Below are 20,812 nucleotides of genomic sequence, written 5' to 3' on the forward strand. Positions count from 1 at the left end.
ATCCCTACATTTTTAGCCATGAATGGGACATTTGATGACATAGTAATGGTTCAGAAATATACAGTATAGCTCATTCTCGTATAATAGGACTTAAGCATAGTCTAGTCCAACTTATATTTGCCAATTTAGAACCCCTTCTACAAGTATTGTATATTTTAAGAATCTAGTCAGACTTAATTGATTGCAAATTTAAATGGTTGTGTATTTTGAATGCGTAACACATCACCTATAGGAACAATTTTAAAAGTGGTGCTTGTTAAAGTAGAATTTTCAAAAAGGTAAAATTATTACTCATGCAAATACAAAATGAACATGTGTTGAAGATTTTCTTCAACTCCTTAATTAGGGAAGTAAAATGTAAAACAGTCCAAAAGCATTTGAGAAACTCTGGTGCATCGACAGTTTCATAGATTACTTGCTTAGATAAAAGAAAAATGGTTAGTTTACAACAGGACCATATACTGTAATCTTTGGGGTTATCTTTTTCACTGGTCAGAAGTTATGTCTCTCTTTATTCAACAAAGTTCTAGATATTAACCTCCTCCCGTAACAAGTTATAAAAGGGCCTGGTAATGGAAAGTCAAGCCCAGGGCTGTACTGAAAGAACACCCAGTTATACCTTTGCTATTTCCAGACTCCAGAGAATTTTCCAACCTGATTATATTCCCAGAAGACAACCTACAGAAACCTGGGCCTGATAATTTTGATTACTTTCTCTAATAACCAGAAGAGATTCCTTTTTTCCTTTTTTTTTTTTTTTCTTGTACCATTTCCTCTTTTAGCAGGGTAGCTAGCTCCCCTTTCCTCATCCATTAGTGTGGATTTGTTCTCCACTTTTGCGTGATGGAGCAATAGCAGCAGAGAGAAGTTTCCTTTATCAAGTGTGTGTGTCCCTCTAACGGTGTTTTCCAGGAATCTAAGTAGGGGAGGAAGATCGGACAGCGAGGGCTCAGGGGATGGAAAGTGGAGTCAGGAATCTCAGGATATCCCATGAGTAGATGTTGAGGGTGGGTCTTGGGAGGGTGTCCTCATGGCAGTTCTTGGAGTATTTGAATGATAGGGGTTCTTTTAGTGGTTCCTGTGGGCATGTAGGTAGATTAGCTTTAGGGGTACTAGCACTTATTAAATTCACTGGAAATTTTTAAGTTAGACATCTAAACAGATTTGAAGGCTCTTTTCCCAGCACTGTGTAATTAATATATAAAAGGTTATGTAGCTGATTAGAAAAATTTTGATTTTATTCTTGCTTCTGTAGCTCTATAGTATTCTCTTAGACATAAAATACATTTGTAGTTCAGAGCTAAAAATCTGTTTAACTTGTAAATTTTACATATTTCTAAACTCAAAGTATATTTGTTATAGGAGTTATGAATCATGAAATGTTTTGTCAACCAGCTCAAGGAGTTTGAATTTTATCCTGAGAACAATGGGAAGATGCTGCAGATTTTTAGGCAAATAGAACTTTCCTTCATTTTCTGTTTATCTGACTTTTCATCAGATCCAGGTTATAGTGGTGATGTATCTTTCTCTCAGTATCATATGTGGAGGCACATAATGTTTGTTTCTCATAAGTGATAGTAATTTTGATCACCCGGTCAAGGGCTTTGTCCCATTTCTTTGTTTTTCCTCTCGTCATTAATTAGTAATCTGTGGGAAGACCATTTAAGACTAGGCAAATACCCATTCCTCATCAAAAAATTCCCCTTTGATGTGGTATCCATTGATGATTTTTGCCTGATTCAGTCTCTCCTACTGTGGTTGCAGAATGACGATTTTCTGCCTCCAGCATTCTCTCCACATTTATTAGATGGTTGTTGACATTTCGATATAAGCCAGAGACTATTTTGTTTCTTGTTTATTTATTTATAGATTTATTATAGATGTGCACTCATGAATTCCTATTTTTCCACTGGTTTATAATTTGTTACTGTATGTAATTTGGTGCTCACATTTTCCCAGATTTAGCCAGTGAGAGAGTTCCTTCAAACTAGCTTCTGGGTCCTTGTGATATGCTCCGATCCTTTTTTGGAGCATTTCCTTTTTTTCCTCACACAAGGTGTTTCTGGCTCATCCATAGAATTCGTCCTATCTCTGACAAACCCTATGTTCCTTTATTTGGGCATGACATTACAGAACAAGGTCTGAGGACCATTGGACGTTTCACACGCAAGTTTATGAGTGGCATGCTCTTAGGGAAAAACCTGTGAGGGACTGAGGGCAACAGGAAAGGGAAGGGGAGGAAGCTGAGCAAGGATGTGGTTTCAGGGAAGGCTGGTCTCAACCTGATCAGCTCTGGTGGACCACTAAGTGCAGGCTTATCCCACTTTGGAGGCAAGGGCACTGGGCTTTTGTGCCCTCTGTCAGTCCTTGCCCACTGCAGGAGATGGGAGAGGGGCAGCAGGAAGGAAAGCTGGAATGTGCTACCATGGCCAGGGGCAGTCCTGAAAAGGTTGCAGGGGTGAATGCTTCTGCATTCTGCTGCGGGGGGTGGGGGGGGGGATTCCAGCTTTGTCCTAAAAATCATTTATCTGAAGCTCCTAGGAACCTTTGTTCAGGTAGTGAGAGTTTGGATAGTGGTAGGTCAGGTAGGAAGGGCTACTTGCACAAATATATAAATACGCACAGGTGTGTGTACTGGCTCCAGGTGTGGACATCATGGGGTTGTGGTAATGACATTGGCCTAAGATATACCTAACATCTGCCAAACTGTGCTTTGTTTTTTTTCCTCTAGGTCATTTGACATGCTGTTCTTTCTTTTTAGAATTTTCCCTCTCTTCCCCATCCCCAAATCTAATTCTTGTTCATTTTTCACACCTCACTTTAGAATCATTTACATAGGACGCTTTCCCTGATTGTTACCACCCCACAATCTTTCAAAAAACAATTTATTTGAGATTTTTAAAAACTACCAAAATGTCATATAACCTGGGTATAGAGTTTTTCATTCTAGACCTAGTTTTTTTCCTTGAGAAATAAAGTGAAACTTACAGATGTGAATTGTTGGTATGTGTCCAATGATTTGAGAGAGAAAGAAAAGCATCGTGTAGAGAATGAGAATATTTACCTGTGTAGTAAACAGTAAATATTTCTCATATGATTTCACCTCTTTAAGTTTATCAGAGACTAGATGATTAGAGAAGATAAACCAGTTAATTACATCTAGATGATAAGAGATTACCCACCAATGGGGGCTCAGGCTGGGGGGGAGAGCACTGTCCTGTTATGGAAATAGCACCCAATTGAATTGGGAAATTAGTAATGATATCTTCTTGTTTTAGACTTTGCCATTAACCTTAGGCCCAATTCTAAATGGCATAATCTCAGGTTTGAGGGTGAGGGTGGGAGAGTAAGGTTTATCAGATAATTGTAAAAGCTGCTTTTTTTTTTTTTAAGATTTTATTTATTTAAGAGAGCAGCAGAGAGAGGGAGAAGCAGGCCCCCCTGCAGAGCAGGGAGCCCAATTTGGGGCTCGATCCCAGGACCCCGGGATCATGACCTAAGCCAGAGGCAGCCGCTTAACCAACTGAGCCACCCAGGTGCCCCTGAAAGCTGTTTTAAGCCTTAAACTTTTATGATTTTTAAATACTTGCAGTTGGTCTCAAGGGGTTCTTGACTCAGCACAGAAGTTTATGTTCCATTGGCTGGATGAATATTCTTATTTTTGTATAAAGGTGTTAATAGCATATGTGTAGAATTCCCTAAGTTTATAGATGCCAAAAAATATTACCTTTTACTTGATATAAGTGGATCAAACAAAACTGCCAAATAAGAACACTGGCCCAAATTAACCTTCTCCCCCACCAGCCCCGATTGTATTTTAACATTTTTAAGTAAAGAGATTGAGGGGAAAATTTTTTTAGACATGGTATTTAATATCCTGCATTGTGTTTTTGCTGAGGAACTGTTACTGGGAATTTTTTGTTTTTTGTTTTTGTTTTTACAGATCAAAGGATATGTTAATTAAGCATGAATTAAAATACTAAATTTCAGTGGGGCACCTGCCTGGGTGTCTCAGATGGTTGGGCGACTGCCTTCGGCTCAAGTCCTGGTCCCAGGGTCCTGGGATGGAGCCCCACATCGGGCGCCTGTCTCAGTGGGGGCCTGCTTCTGCCTCTCCCCCTGCTCATGCTCTCTTTCTCTGTCTCTGTGTTTCAAATGAATAAATAAAATCTTTAAAAAAAAACCTGAGTTTCAAATGTTTATGCAGCAGAATAAGGAACTAGCTTGCTTTACTCATCATTGTGTAGAAAAGCCCTAGCATGGTGACTGATACGTAGTAGGTGCCTGATATCTGTTAACAGAGTGAATATCTATAATTATGAAATATTGAAACACTGTTAATCATGGGTCATTTATTAAACTGAGTGTATACTTATCATGTGCCAGCAGTTAAAGGGAATTAAGAGATGAATTAGACATGGTCTCAGACCTCATTAAAGTTTCATGCAGCATTCCTTCATTTAGCTACGTATTAGAATTATTTGAGGAGCTTTTAAAAATACCAATGCCTGGGTTTATCCCAGCATTTCTGATTTAACTGGTCTGGGTGGTGCCCAGACATCATAATTTTATCAAGCCCTCTCAGGTGCTTATTGGATGCAGCCAGAATTGAGATTTTCTGGTACCAAAATCTGTCTTAATCTCTTTGGCCTGCCATAACAGCATACCATAGACTGAGTGGCTTAAACAACAGGTATTTATTTTTCCACAGTTCTGGAGGCCGGAATGTCCAAGCTCAAGGTGCTGGCCAGTTTGGTTGCTGATTCTTCTTATGAGACCACCTGTCAGATTGGGGCCCTACCCATATGATCTCCTTTAACATATGATTGTTAAATGAATAGATTGCCCAAATAAAGTTATATTAGGGTTTAGAGCGTCAGTATGAAGTGGATTGGGGGAGGGGGACAAAGATTCAGTCCATGGCAACCACTGATCTATCAGGAGAAGAAGATTGCACAGACGGTGTGATGTGATGTGTTAAGTCCAGAATCAGAGCCATAGCATTGGTGAACACAAAATCTTGGCCTTAAAGGAGGAGAAAGCACTTTTGGGTGCTGGGTTCAGAGAGAACCTGGGGATGGAACAAGTGTCTGATTTTATTTTATTTATTTATTTATTTTTTTTTTTTAAGATTTTATTTATTCATTAGAGAGAGAGCACATGAGAGGAGGGAGGGTCAGAGGGAGAAGCAGACTCCCTGCTGAGCAGGGAGCCCGATGCGGGACTTGATCCAGGGACTCCAGGATCATGACCTGAGCCGAAGGCAGCCGTTTAACAACTGAGCCACCCAGGCGCCCACAAGTGTCTGGTTTTAAATCGGTGGACTTTGAAAAGGAAAAGGTAGAAAATGGTAAATAAGAGCAGAAGATTGAGCTGGAGTTTGACTTTGAAGTTTTTTGCTGGGTCATGTTGCAAGATTGCTTTGAGTTTTCTGAGCCTCCCCACTACTTTATAATATCTTGTGTGTGGTGATGTTTGTAAAACAATTCCTTCTACCACTTCTTCCTTCCTTCTTTAAATATTTATTGTCCTTCTTTTGTGTACTGTATAAATGTAAGCTGATTTTTTTTAGGTAAGAAGGATAACATAACCACCAGGATGGCAGAATGAAGATTTAAATTGTTGAAATTTTTAAGTTGAAATCGTGGTGCTGGTGGGACTTGGAAATTGCCAATAGACACCTGAAAATGTGGGCAGAGTAGATTTGGAGCTGGAAATAAGCCCTGAGAACATGGCATAATCAGCAGCATCTTTAAAGGTAGAACCTTGTGGGGTTGCCACAGGAGGAATAGGAGCAGATCTTACCTTGGAATCGTTTGTGCTTTTTCTAGTATTACTACATTTGTTCAGAATATTTTTGAGACTCCTTTAGGATTTGCCTTCAGCCAGTACGGTCCATTCATCTCAATATCCTCATTTTTAGCACATTTTTTGTGTAGGAGGTGAACTTGGATTTCAGCCAAGGTTAGCCAGGGGCAATCTGGTGAAGGTGGTAGATGATCATCCTGGGAAATGCTCCTCCCCCAGAAAAGTTGTATTATGGAGTTTTCATGTTAATGCACACTGACTCGGAAGGCCACACCAAGAAAGACGTTGAGTAGTGTGAGCAAAGTTTTGACTCTTTGAAGTAAGTGAATAACCTCTCAATGTAAAAATAATTCCCCCACTCCATTACAAAGTGGCACATGTTCTTTGAAGAAATGTTATGAAATATTGTAAGATGAAGGACAACTGGTGAAATAGAGTGGCCAAAAGCACTGAGGAACATTCATAGATTTGAGGATAGTCTACCATGTTCTAGATGTACATCAGAGAAAAATCAGGTGTGTATTGCTGAGAAGGCATAGGCAGGCTGTCACTTATTTCTTTCTCAAATACCTGTTTCTGTCTCCCCTAACACTGCTGATTTTCTAGTATATATCAGTGGGAAGTTGTGCTTGTAAGAAAAGATGGTCTCAAAGTTTTACCAAGTAAAGTAAAAAAAAAAAAAAAAAAAAAGTAGAAAGTAAACCAATGGAGATTGCAGCACGTTTCTTAAATTGGCATGTCTTCTTGTATAAGTTGATTTCCTGCTTTGGTATACGTTTAGATTTGTTGTCCCCTTTTGGCCTCATCTTGGTTAAAGTAATGTGGGTGGAAGAGGAAGTTTTCACACCTAGCAATCTACAGAATCTGAGGTCCAAGAAATAGGTGCTTTTGGGAAATGGGCACATCTAGTGTGAACTAGGTGGTTATTAACAGTGAAAGCTGATAGGACAAAGTACTTCAAATGAAGACTACTATTGTGGGATATAGGTGGTATTTGACCCAGAAGCTAAGCAGAAATAGGCACATCTACCTCACTGATGTGCTTTCCATATTTTGTTGAAGTTTGAGCTTATAAAAAATTAGATTGTTGCCAGTTGACCTAATATGTGATGTTTACTTTCTTTGAAGGTATTTTTTCAGCCGGCTGACAAATGGCTCCTCTTGTGTGTGTGTTTTTTTTTTTTCTTTTAAATAATTTTCTCCATGCTAGAAATCAGAGAATCAGAATTCCATTTAACTTTCTGATAAAAAAATCTGAACAGTGAGTTTTTTATTTTGCCTGTGCTTCTGATGCTTCTGAAACAGTCTTAACTATCTAAGGGTTATTTCATACTTTGCATCTTCGGAAGCTTACATAACCTTGTTTGCTGAAATCCCCTTAAGTAGGCCACCACCCCCATGTGTGTGGTGTGTCATGGAAGAAGATTCAAGACCTGGGTTACATGATCTTGGCATTGCGGCTTTATCAGAGACTTGGGTTATTTCACCTCTGTGGGTCTCCACTTCTTTATCTGCAAAATGGAATCAAAGTACTTTACCTGGAAGTGCTGTTACACAGACTATGGGGCATTCATTGCCCTCATCTTGAAGGCCTCATAGCCAGAGGCAGCCCAGAATTTTTTTTTTTTTTTTTTGGCTGGGGGGGTGGTGGGGTGGGGTGGGGAAGGGTGCAGAATATCTCCTATTACTGATTTTATTTCTTCTGGTTTTGTCAGTTCAAGTAAGGCTTGAAGGTAAGAATGTGAAAGGAGCACTATCTTCACTGTCTTAATTTCCCCAGCCTAAGTATCTCTGCCACCCACCCCCCCCTTCCTCATTTTAGCATAGCAAGAAAGCACAAGCAAGCTGGCAAGAACCTGGAAATCTGATCAAGAGCATCCCTATTTTTGTGCTTTTGAGGAGAACTGGAGGCTGCCTAGCTTCCTGGTGTGAAATGAAGCACTTACTGGAAATGTAGCAATCGAGAACGCTGGTCTTTCTATGTTGTGCCTGATACCATCTGCCTGGAGCCCTTCATTTCCAGGCTCTTGGTAGCTAGCTAGTAAAGAAGAGACCTAAAGATAGAAACTGTGGCTAATGAGAATACTGTTGCAAACTTACTGCAAGCATTTTTCTTGTTTTTCCTCCAGACTAAAGAGTAGCACCCTTCAGGAGCAAATACATTTAACTAGGAAGTTAAAAAAAAAAATGGCATTATCTAAAAAAGAATCAAATTAGTTAAATTAGAACATTTTCACTATTGTAAAGGCATAGTTTGCCCTTCCGGCATCACGACTTTCCAGTGAAAGATTCTGTAATATTCTGATTTGCTTCACTGTTAACCTTTGTGGATTCATAGCAGGTGCTGTTGTCAGTAGACTTATCATCTACTACTGCCATCCTGCAAGAACACGTGAGCCCCAAAGCAAAATCTGAGCTAACAAATTCAGCCAGTGAAAAAGATGAAAATTGACTTTCAGATGATGATAGAATGTTGAGAAGTTAGAGCTTTGGAAATTTTCCCTGGTGGTGTTATCCTGATTCTTTATCTCAGTATAAATTCATGTGACTGTATAGTAGCAAACTCTCAAATTTTTATTTTTATTTTTCAGTAGATTCTTGTACAAATGTATAACATATGCACCACGTTGATTTTGAGAGAATCGTTCTGTAATTTTATGAATAGAAAGTATACTTGTAATTGTGTTGAAGATAGCTTTGTAATATGTATAAAGTCGTAATTAATATTTAATATTCAGTGGTTGATATGCTATCAAATGAGAGAATCTTTAGCAGAATTTATTTATATATTTTTAAGTCTGTTATTTCTGATTTAAAATCAAGAGTTTGGAAAATCTAAATCAATATTCATGTAATTCTGGAATTGTTTTTTTTTTTTTGCCCTAGGAGGTTTTAGGAGAATGATCAGAAGGAGTTTTTGCAAGCCATTTAAAAAAATGTGTTTAAATAGGAATCATAACCTAGAATTCATAAATAGGTAAATTTCTACTATAATTTCTTAAGGAAAAATAGTTCAATATTACACAGCTATGCCTGTATTTAAGGGACTGATTTGAAAAATTAGTGCTTTTGTTATCGAAGACCACTGCAAAGTTTATAGAGCAAAAGATACTCATCAGGACACATTATTAATAAGTTGTATAGATTAAAATTATATAAGTGAAGAGATAACATTTTGAAATTGATTTTATAAAATAGGTCAGTATATCACAGTGTTCTTCTACTCATTAATTTGTGCATTAATAACTGATGCCCCATATGATGTGTGCTGCAGACCAGGAGAAAAGAAGTATGTGGAGATAGTCCCCTGTTATATTATTTCCCTTCAAGTACACATCAGCTTTCCACTCCACAGGATGTCTTGCATATGAAATTCACCAGGTCCACAGCTGAAGTCCTCTCCCACCTGGTGTTTGTCTTGTGTTCCCTGTGTCAGTGAGTGGCCACAGCATTTCCCTGGGAGCCAGAAAAACTGGGAGCTTTCTTTGAATCCTCTCTTCTTAGGTCCTGTGAATCTTGTAGGGTCTCCCTCAAAGCTGCCCTTTTTTCTCCTTCCATACTTCCAGTGCCTTCTATAAGCTCAGTTTCCTTTTTCCCATCTTACAGCAGCTCTGGCAAAGCTAAGGAGAAAGAGAAAGTGTAAATAACTAGTTTCGGCCAGATTTCAGCAAACCATGGTCCAGGCAAAATCTGGTAAGGCCTGTAAGCTATCAGTGGTTAGTAACATTTTCAAATGTTACTAATCATTGATATATACATGACAGAGATAGTTTGTAGCCCAGAAAGCTTAAAGTATTCACAAGTATGGTCCTTAACTAGAAATAACTTGTTGAACCCTGGCATAGGCAATGAAAATTGGGATGCAACTATAGGTATGGTAAAGAAAAAAATCATGTGAATATTTCATATCATTGTTTGGAAAGTTTGATGAAATGGATAGTTTCCTTGAGAACTAAATTTACTAAAACTGCAACTGACTAAAGAATAAATAAAAAGCCCTTAGAAAATTGAATTAGTAGTTAAAACTGTGTCTGTCTCACACATACATACTGCAAGATCTAGGCACTAATAGCTGGTGTATCAGTCAAGAGTTCAGTAGAGATCATAGGGCTACTGTGTGTAGGTACGTACACACAGACATTAAGGCCAGATACTAGGTCATGTGACTGTGGGAGCTAGTTGGGCAAGTCTGAAGTGTAGGGCAGGCCAGGCTCTGGGGAAGAATGACTATCAGCATTGGAACTCTTGGTTCTGAGCTGAAGCTGCAGTTTACAGAAGGAATTCTTTAGGAAAATCTCAGTTCTGTTCTTCAGGCTTTTTTTGTAACTGTGATACCAAAGCAACACAGAAGAAAGTCATAGGCAAATCTCAACATGAAGATAACTATAAAAATTCTAAACGGAATTTGAGCATCCAAAACAGAGGTGCTGTTAGTTTCTACCCATCGTTTTTCTAAAGGACATAGCCGGTAAGAATTTAAAAAGTAAGAGCAGAGCTGTCCCAGTGATTGTCTTCATAGAAATTAGAAGAGACTATGGCCAATTTATTAGAACTAATGAGAGTTAAGTAAGATTATGTTGGCTATAAGGACAATATAAAAAGTTCAAGTGAAACCAGCAACAAATAATTACATGTTACTTATGAAAAGATACCTTTACCAGTAGAAATAAATCTAATAAAAGATGAACAGTATCTTCGAGGAGAAAATAATAGAACTTTTTCTCTACTTAATTATTTAAAGTTATGTGTTAAAATCACCTACTATAAGTGCAGATGTTTATCCTGTTTTAAAGCTAATATATTATAAATTGAGGTAAAATACGCAGTGAAGTTTATAGATTGTAAGTTTTGATAATGTATATGAGCAAATCAAGACATCCCCCAGAGAGTACCCTTCTCACCTCCCATAGATAACCAGTGTTCTATTCATCACCACTGAGTTTTTCAGGTTCTAGAACCAGGTAGTATTTATTCTTGTGCCTAGCTTCTTGTCCTCAACAGAGTTCTTGAGCTCCTCCCATGCTGAGTGTATCAGTTATTAGTTCTTTTGTATTGCTGAGTAGTATTCAGTTGAGCATTTAGGTTGTTTCCAGTTTGGGGCTAGTATGAATGCTTCCATAAACAGACTTGTACAAGTCATTTTCTGGAAGTGTGTTGTCATTTACATTGGGTGAATGAATACCTAGGAGTGGAAAGTAGGTTGGGTGTATATTTAACTATAACTTAACGATTAGCTTTTCAAAGAAGTTTATCTCTTCACACTCTTGCAATAGATGAAAGTTCCAGTTGCTCCATGTTCTGACATTTGGTGTTGTCAGTATTTTTAATTTTAGTCATTCTTGTGAGTGTGAAATGGTATAATGGGGTTCATTTGCATTTTCTTAATGACTGTTGATTTTGAACACCTGTTCATCTAAATATTTACAATTTGTATATATTTTTGAAGAATCCATTCACACCTTTTGTCCCTTTTTTATTGGGTTTTCTTATTTGTTTTATATTTTTGTTATTGATATGTAGGAGTTCTTTTTATATGCTAAATTCAAGTCCTTTGTCAAATATATGTATGTATCTGTGTATACAGATATAGATCTGTACCTATTTTTTTTTAAGATTTTATTTATTTGAGAGAGAGCGAGCGAGCACAAGTGAGGTGAGGGGCAGAGGGAGAGGCAGGGAGCCCGATGCAGGACTTGATCCCAGGACCCTGGGATCATGACCTGAGCCGAAGGCAGATGCTTAACTGACTGAGCCACCCAGGTGCCCTGTACCTATTTCTGTGTCTGTCTATCTACTGTGAACGCTTTCTCCTGGTTTGCCTTTTACTTTTCTTCATGGTGTTTTTTAATGAACAGATTTTATACTTGATGAAATTAAATTTATCTTTTTTTCTTCTGTTTAGTGCCTCTGTGTCTTCTTTAAAAAAAAAATCTTCGTCTACTCTGAGGAATTGAAGGTTTTTTTGGTTTAATAGTTTTAGTTTTTATATTTAGGTTTATGATCTGTGGCAGCTTAGTTTTTGTGGGTACTGTGAAGTAGATCAGGTTTAGGCTGATATTTTTCCCCCCTCCATTTTTATCCAGGTCTACCACCATTTGTTGAAAATGCTTTTATTGGGTGCCTGGGTGGCTCATTCAGTTAAGCATCTGCCTTTGGCTCAGGTCATGATCTCAGGGACCTGGGATCAAGTCCCATGTCGGGCTCCCTGCTCAGCGAGGAGTCTGCTTCTCTCTCTCTGCCCCTCCTCCCTGCTTGTGCCCTCTCTCTCTTTCTCTTTCTCGCTCTCTCAAATAAATAACTAAAATATCTTAAAAATATTGCTTTTATTTCTTCATTCAGTAACCTTGGTGAATCTGTCAAAATAAAGTGACTGTATATAGGTGGAAACACTTCTGGACTCTGTTTTGTTACATGAATCTATTTGTTTATCCTAATGATACCAGTACTACACCACTTTGATTGCTGTAGCTTTGTAGTGAGACTTGCAATCACTTGAAATCAGGTAGTGTAAGTCATCTAAATTTGTTCTTCTATTTTAATGTTGTTTTGGTTATTCTAGGTCCTTTACTCTTAGACATTTTTAAGTTTTTTAAAACTATAACTTTGTTTTGAAATAGTTTAACACATCAAGCTGCAAAACATGGCAGTTTTTATGTTCCTTTTCTCCAGCTTTTCCTAATGATACTGTCTCTCATAACCATAGTACAGGTCTTCAGTGAATATGATATTGCCTTCAAAGGGGCAAAAATTGTTATTGGAGGGAGAAAATAATCTTGCTCTTTTAATGTATGAACTACTGTTATACATGCAGCATATAAATAGATAGACAATGTGTCTGTGGTATTAACAGTTCATGGGGGCATTAGAAGAAAAATCTCTAAAAAGGCTCTTCTAGAGTAAAAATGGAAAAAAGTTGGGACACACTGCTATAATTAATTGTACCTAAGGAAACCAGGAATTGACATTAGTATGCTAACTCAGATACAAATCTTAGTTGAATTTTACCAAACTTTACATGGTGTGTGTGTGTGTGTGTGTGTGTGTGTGTGTGTGTGTGTGTGTGTATAGTTATGATATTTTATTGCCTGTGAATAGTCAAGTAACCATGATCACAGCTTACAGAACTGTTCTATCAGCACAAAGGAAATCCCTCATGTTTGCTTTTAATAGTCATACTGCTTCCTCAGCTCTGAACTACTGGCAACCAGTGATCTGTTTTCCATCACCCTAATTATGTTACTTTAAGGATGTTATATAAATGGAATCATAACACATAGCCCTTTGAGATGGTCTTTTTTTCATTCAATATAATGCGCTTGAGATCCATCCAAGTTTCTGTTGCTGTTGTGTATCAGTAGTTCATTCTGTTTTATTGCTGAGTAATATTTCATTGTCTTGAACTGTCATTCATTCACCTTTTGAAGTACTTTTGGGTTAATTTCATGTTTTGGCTATTACAGGTAAAGCCACAGTGAACATCTGTGCACAGGTTTTTGTGTGAACATATTTTCATTTCTCGAATAAATCCTGTTGAGTGTGTTTGCTGGGTTATATGGTAAATGTATGTTTAACTTTATAAGAAACTGCCTGATTATCTTCGAGAGTGCCTATATACCATTTAATTTTCCCACTGGGAATGTCTAAGAGATCCAGTTACTCTGCATCCTTGTTAGTATTATTACTTTTTTTCTTTTAGCCGTCTTAATAGGTCTTTAATGGTAACTTGTAACTTTAGTTTGGATTTCCCCAATGACTAATGAGTTAAGCATCTCTTGTTTATTCGCTATCCTTATATCTCCTTGTATAGTGTTTGTTCAAGTCTTTTGCCCATTTCCAAATGGATTGTTTTCTTACTGTTGAAGTGTAAAAAAGTCTTTATATATCGGATGCAAGTCCTTTATCGGGTATGAAATTTGTGAATCATTTTTTTCCCACTATGTGGCTTGTCTTTATCTTCCTAAGAGCAGTTTTTGTAGAGTGAAAGTTTTAACTTGGATGAGGTTTGAATTTATTGATTTTTTTTTTTCTTTTATGGATCATGAGTTGGGTGTCATGTATAAGAACTCTTTGTTTAACACTGGGTCATGAAGATTTTCTCCTATGATTTCTTACAGAAATTTTTTTCCTTTAACTTTTTATTTTGAAACAATTAGAGACTCACAGGAAGTTGCAAAAAATACTATAGAAAGTCCTACATGCCCTTCATGCTGCTTCCCTCAATGGTGGTTTCTTGTATAACTGTAGTATAATATCAAAAGCAGTATTTGTGGAACATAAGGGATAGCATGGAGGACATTAGGAGAAGGAAGGGAAAAATGAAGGGGGGGAATCGGAGGGGGAGATGAACCATGAGAGACTGTGGACTCGGAAAAACAAACTGAGGGTTTTAGGGGAGGGGGATGGGTTAACCCGGTGATGGGTATTAAGGAGGGCACGTACTGCATGGAGCACTGGGTGTTATATGCAAACAATGAATCATGGAACACTACATCAAAAACTAATGATGTATTGTATGGTGACTAACATAACATAATAAAACTGAATTAAATTAAAAAAATATCAAAAGCAGGAAACTGAAGTTGGTATAATACTATACCTAGAATGTAGATCTCTTCAGTTTTCACCAGTTTTTATATACGTGCATATGTGTGTGTATAGTTGTATGCAGTTTTACTCCATGTTCCTCTTCTTACAAGGAAAACATTCAGTGTTTTACCATTAAGTGTGGTATAGGATTTTTTAGCTATAGGATTTTTGCAGACACTGTAGGTTGAAGAAGTTCCTTTTTATTATTGAAAGTTTTGTTTGTTTTTAATGAATAGTATTTATTAAATTTTTTCCTTCAGTTGATGTGATCATATGGTTTTTTTTTTTTAGACTGTTGATAGATCACATTGATTGATTTTCAAATAGTGAACCAACCTTGTATCCTGGAATAAATCCAACTTGATGTGGTGTATTTTTCTTTTTCTATATTGCTGTATTCGATTTGCTAATACTTTGTTGAGAATTTTTGAGTCTGTATTCATGAGGAGTATTGGTCTGTGTTTTTTGTTTTTAATATTGCCTTTGCTTTTGATATTAGAGTAATGCTGGTCTCATAAAATGTACTGGGAAAAGACTATAGAATTGGTGCTATTTGTTCTATAAATATTTCAGAGACTTTGTCAGTGAAGCCATCTGGGCCAATTTTATTGATTTTTCTAAAACAACAACAACAACAAAAACACTTCAGTGTGATTATCTCATTTGTTTCCCTGTTGTCAATTTTACTGAATTCTGCTCTTATTTTTATTTTTTTATTTGCTTGTTTTAGGTTCTTTTTGTCCTTTCTCTAATTTTGTCAGATGGAAGCACAGATTATTAGTTTGAGACTTTCTTCTTAAATGTGAACATTTATTGCTATAAATTGCACTACAAGCACTGCTTTAGCTTTGTCTTAGAAATTTTAGTAAATTTTGTTTTTATTTTCATTCAGGTCATTGTATTCTTCCACTCTCCTTGATACTTCTTTGATCTATGAATTATTTAGAAGAGTGCTATTTAGTTTCCAAGTGTTAGGAGATTTTCCTGCTACTTTTTGTTCTTGGTATCTAGTTGATTCCATTATAGTCAGAGAAAATACTTTCCATTTGTTGATACTCCATTTGATTTATCTAGTGTTTTCAAAATTTTTTTTTTAGTGGTTTTAAAGATTACACTGTATGTACATAGTTTATTACAGTCTCCCAGTGTGAACATTTTATCACTTAAGTGGAATATAGATAATCTTGCTATCACCAAAGTTGCTTTACCGTCTCCCCTTTATGGTATAGTCATCCTTAATATTACCTCTATATACATTGAGAATGCTATGATTTTTACTTCTGTCAAAAATAATATTTAAAACTCAAGAATAGTTTATTTACCTTTCTGTTGCCTTTTCTTCATTCCTGTTGTTCTGAGTTTCCTCTTGTTATCATATCTTTCCTGTTTGAATAACTTCCTCTAGCCATTCTTTGAAAATAGGTCTGCCTGCAAGAAATTACCTTAGCTTCCCTTCATCTGAGTTTTTATTTCATCTTCAATCCTAAAGAATGTTTGATGGATATAGAATTCTTGATTGACAGTTCTTTAGTACTTGAAAATATTATGCACTTCCTTCTGGCATCTGTGGTTTCTGATGAGAAATCCTTTGTCTTTTGAATCTTTGTTCTATATTTCTCTCTGATGCTTTGAAGATTTTTCTTTGCCTTTCATTTTCAGAAGTTTGATTATGATGTGTCTAGGTGTGTGTTTTTTGGGGTTTTTAACTGTTTTTCTTAAATTAATAGGTTTATGTCTTTTCCGCATTTGGAAAGGTTTCAGCCATTATTTCTTCAAATATTTTTTTGTCTCTGCATTCTTTTTCCTTTTTTTCTGAGACTGGTAAAATAAGTGCTAGATTTCTTTTTTTGGTCTTGCAGGTCCCTGAGCCTTTGTTCATTTTTTAAAAAGCTATTTTTTAATGTCATCTCCATTTGATTTTTGTATATTGATCGTATATCTGGAAACCTTGCTGAACTCACTGATTCATTCTAGTAGCTTTTTTTGTAGATTCTATTGAATTTTCTAGAAAGATGATCATGTTACCTTTGAATAGCTACAGTTTTATTTCTTTTCAATCCAGAAGCCTTTTATTTTTCTTTATTATACTGTCTAGAACGTCAAGTATAATGTTAAATAGAAGTGGCAAAAGCAGACTTCTTTACCTTGTTCCCTATTTTGGGGGGAAAACATTTGGTGTTCACTAAATACGTTAGTGGGGTTTTTTCTGTAGCTGTTATTTATCATGTTGAGGAAGTTTCCTTCTGTTTCTACTTTACTGGAAGGTTTTATTAGGAATGGATGTTGGATTTTGTCAGATGTATCTTCTGTGTCTATTATAACCATGTGTTTTTCCTTTTTTAGCTTTTTAGTCTGATGCATTACATTTATCAATTTTTGAATGTTAAGTAAATCTTGCAATCCTGGGATAGACCTCATTTGGTCATGAAGTAGTATCCGTTTTTATATTATTGGATTTAATTTGCTAATTTTTCATTAAGATTTTTTGCATCTATGTTGATGAGATATTGGCTTGTAGTTTCCTTGTAATGTCTGCCTGGTTTTGGTATCAGGATAAACTTCAATTTTCTGTAAGCGTTTGTATGGAATTGGTATTATTTATTTTTTAAATGGTCAAATTCACGTGAGGCTACCTATGATTTTTTGGGAGAAAGCTTTTAACTACAGATTCAATTTCCTCAGTAGATACAGGGCTATAGTGGTTATCTCTCTGCGTCTTCTCGAGTTACCTTTGGTTGTTTGTGCTGTCAATTTTATTGGCCTACATTTAAAAAATATTTGAAAAGATTATCATTTAAAACTGTGTCATTTCTAATGTTTGTGATACCTCTTTTTTTCCTGGCTGGTGACATCAATTTTAATAATCTTCGCAAAGAATCAGCTTTGGTTTCATTCCTTCTATTATTTTGTTTATCTTCTAGTTTATTGATTTTGACTTTGATCTTTATTTTGTGTTTATTCTTTTTCTGGTTTCTCATGGTGGAAGCTTATGTCATTGATTTAAGACCATCCTTCTTTCTCAATTGTGGGCTTTTAGTGCTACAGATTTTCCTCTCAGTACTGTTTTAACTACATCACACAAATTATAGTAGGTTTTATTTTCATTTTCATTTATTTCAAAATACTTTAATTCCCTTTTGATTTCTTCTTAGACCCATGGGTTATTTAAAAGCATGTTATTTAGTTTCCAAATATTTGGAGATTATCAAGACATTTTTCTGTTACTGATTTTTAACTTAATTACATTGGTGTCAGGGAACATACTTTGTATGATTTGAATTCTTTTAAATTTACTGAGATTTGTTTCATAGTCCAGACTCTGTTTTATCTTGGTTAATATTCAACTGTTATTAAGAGGAATATTCTGTAAATGGGTCAAAGTAGTTGATAATGTGGTTCAAGTATTTTACAATTTTAATATGTAAATTTAAATATGTTTTTCTAATATGTTTTATATATTTCACATTTGTACATCATGGATTCGTTTTTATTTTATCAGAGTATATTCTTTATTATGGCACGTTTTGTTTTACAAAGAAGGTCACAACATTATCTTCCATTCCTCATGCTCTTCTGTAATGTGGCCTTGCAATAAAGAATGGAGTCTTCATTCCCCTGCACTTGAGTATAGCCTGTCCTTAGTGACTTGATCAATGTAGTGCTGTAGGAATGATGCTTCCTGGCTTCTATGACAGGGTCAGGAAAGGCCAGATTGCTTTCACTTGGTTTTCTTGGAACTGCTTGCTCTTTAGACATTCCTTCTTAGATTGCTCCCTCTCAGAACCTACCTGCTGCACTGTGAGAAGCCAAACCCCTTGGGGAAGCCATGCATAGCTGCTCTAGTTTACAGTCCTCACTGAGCCTGTTCATTAGCCATTCCAGCCCAGAGGTCAAATACGTAAGTGAAGAAAGACATCATCTTGAAAGTAGATCCTCCAGCCTCAGCTTTTGCAGCTGTTGATGTCAATGCCAGTCATTTGACTCTTCCTAGAGGAGGCCCCAAGATACTGTGAGGCAGAGAACAGTCAATTCTGCCTCACCTTTCTGAAGTTCTAGGCTGTTGGCTCTCCAAGCATAACAAATTGTTTTAAACCACTAAGGTTTTTTTTTAATTTTTTTATTGTTATGTTAATCACCATATATTACATCATTAGTTTTTGATGTAGTGTTCCATGATTCATTGTTTGTGCATAACACCCAGTGCTCCATGCAGAACGTGCCCTCTTTAATACCCATCACCAGGCTAACGCATCCCCCTACCCTCCTCCCCTCTAGAACCTTCAGTTTGTTTTTCAGAGTCCATCGTCTCTCATTAAACCACTAAGTTTGATTGATGGCTTGTTGCACAACAATAGGGGTCACTTCATTTCAGTAGGATTTGCAAGAGGTTTCAGTCCCTACATACCTGAAAATATCTTTAACTGCACTCTTAATTGGCTTTGGAACCCTTGGATGTAAAGTAATTCACTCTCAGAGCTTTGAAGTTATTTCTCCATTGTCTTCATGTATCTCATTCCTCTGTGTGGATATTTTCTCCCTTTTGAAGCTCTTAGGAGTTTTGACCTTCAGATATTTCTTCAGAGTTCGCGTAGGTAATCTCTAATCCATTTCTTTCTGAGGACTCGTCTTTTTATTTGCCTCAGTCTATTTATTATACTTTAAAATCTTTTTTTTTTTTTTTTTTTACTCTTTTAACTCTCCAAGATTTGGATATTTCTTGATTAATTACATTTGGTTTCCCCCTTTCACCTAAATTGGGCCCGTCCAATTTAGGTGATTCTTGGCTGTTGTTGATTTTGTTTGCTTTTTGAGATGCCCTTTTACACTCTCTGCAAATACTCTCAGTTCATAGTTGCCTGTATCCAGAGGTTGTTAGGAATTGCATAGTACCAGGAAAAGTTTAGGGGTTCCTGGTCTTCCTGGGTGTCACTAGATACTGGGAAACTTCCTGATCCTTTGGGGGTAACTACATGTATTTACTTCTTTTACCCATGGTCTAAAGGCAGCAGAAGAGGTGACCCACTTGCTCCTACGGAGGCATTTCAACCAATAATGCTTTTGTATCCTTCAGGGAAGTCTCTTCACATTTCTGCTGCTTCAGTGCATGGAGCAGTCTCCACTTTGGGCATCAGTTTTTTCCTGGGGAAAAAGTCTTGAGTATATGATTACCTCCTTTAATCTGATCTCATCTGCCTTTTATCTTTCAAAGAGATTCCTGATTATTTTGGTTTCTCTGAGGACATCTACCCCTTTGTTTTTCAGGACTCTATGAATTTAAGGAGCTGGTAGGTCTCTGGAGCAGGTGCTTTGTCTACCGTTTTAGTCTAATTGTGGTGGTTTTGTTTAAAATGCACAGAAGTCTCACGTGCTGTGTTTTTATATGCATGTGTAGTTCTACTTTTTCTTCTGCCAGTTCTTTCTTTCTTAGGCTACTCTTATTACTGGGTTGAGAAACTACTCATGTGTCTCTTAATCTTGGATCTCTTCATTTATCCTTGAATCTCCGTATTGATAAAAATCCTCTTTTTGTGGATTATATTAAGAAGGAAAATTATAATGTTTTATTTATTTTTTTTAAAGATTTTATTTTATTTGTCAGAGAGAGAGCACAAGCAGGCGGAGTGGCAGGCAGAGGGGGAAGTGGGCTCCCTGCCACGAGCAGGGATCCTGACGTGGGACTCAATCCCAGGACCCTGGAATCATGACCTGAACTGAAGGCAGACGCTTAACCAACTGAGCCACCCAGGCGTCCCAGAAATTATATGTTTTAGTTTATGACTTTAATTTTGACAAGACTGCATGGAATATGTTTTCAAATAAAAGTGTTGCAATATAGCTTGTAGACATTTTTAGAAACACACTGCTTGTGTCCCACATTTTTTTCTGTTGTATATAAAAAATACTTAATGATTTTTACTGACTAAAATAATCACGATTTTATGAGGTTGTAAGAGTCAGTTTTTAGTATATTTGTATAGGTTTTCATTTTGAGTAAACCAGAGTGCTTATTTTTTCCCTAAACTGGTGATTTACGTGAGACTTCACTATATTAAAGAAAGATCTCTGCTCCCCCCCACCCCCAGGGCAGCATCTCAGACATGTCGAAAAGGATGTTTTGATTCCTAAAATAATGAGAGAAAAAGCCCGAGAGAGATGTTCTGAACAAGTTCAAGGTAAGATTCAAATATTCATATAAATATCAAATACATTTTTTATAATATGATCTGAATTTAATCCTTAGCCTCAGAGTCAAGTAGTGAATGAATTAATATGTATGAATTGCTTCTCACCCTTTCACGGAGATACCAATATTTCAGCTTTCAGAACTTCCAGACGGTGTTCAATTCATTTACAATTTAAAAATATTCTCCCAAATTATATGACCTCACTGATATGAGGAATTCTTAATCTCAGGAAA

At 36.6% G+C, this 20,812-nt stretch overlaps 1 protein-coding gene across 1 annotated transcript in view; it reads left to right on the forward strand.

Moving 5' to 3' along the window:
- CMC1 (C-X9-C motif containing 1) overlaps positions 1-20,812 on the forward strand; it is an 83,543-nt gene that overhangs the window by 4,556 nt on the left and 58,175 nt on the right. The window contains exon 2 of the mRNA XM_028107229.2: positions 20,478-20,567. Within this exon, the coding sequence (XP_027963030.1) occupies positions 20,478-20,567 (90 nt within the window). The remainder of the gene's footprint in view (positions 1-20,477; positions 20,568-20,812) is intronic.

This window comes from Eumetopias jubatus, unplaced genomic scaffold (genome assembly GCF_037043125.1).
Source record: "Eumetopias jubatus isolate StellerSeaLion01/CBP00866 unplaced genomic scaffold, mEumJub1_p1.0 scaffold_1, whole genome shotgun sequence".
NCBI classification, from domain to species: domain Eukaryota; kingdom Metazoa; phylum Chordata; class Mammalia; order Carnivora; family Otariidae; genus Eumetopias; species Eumetopias jubatus.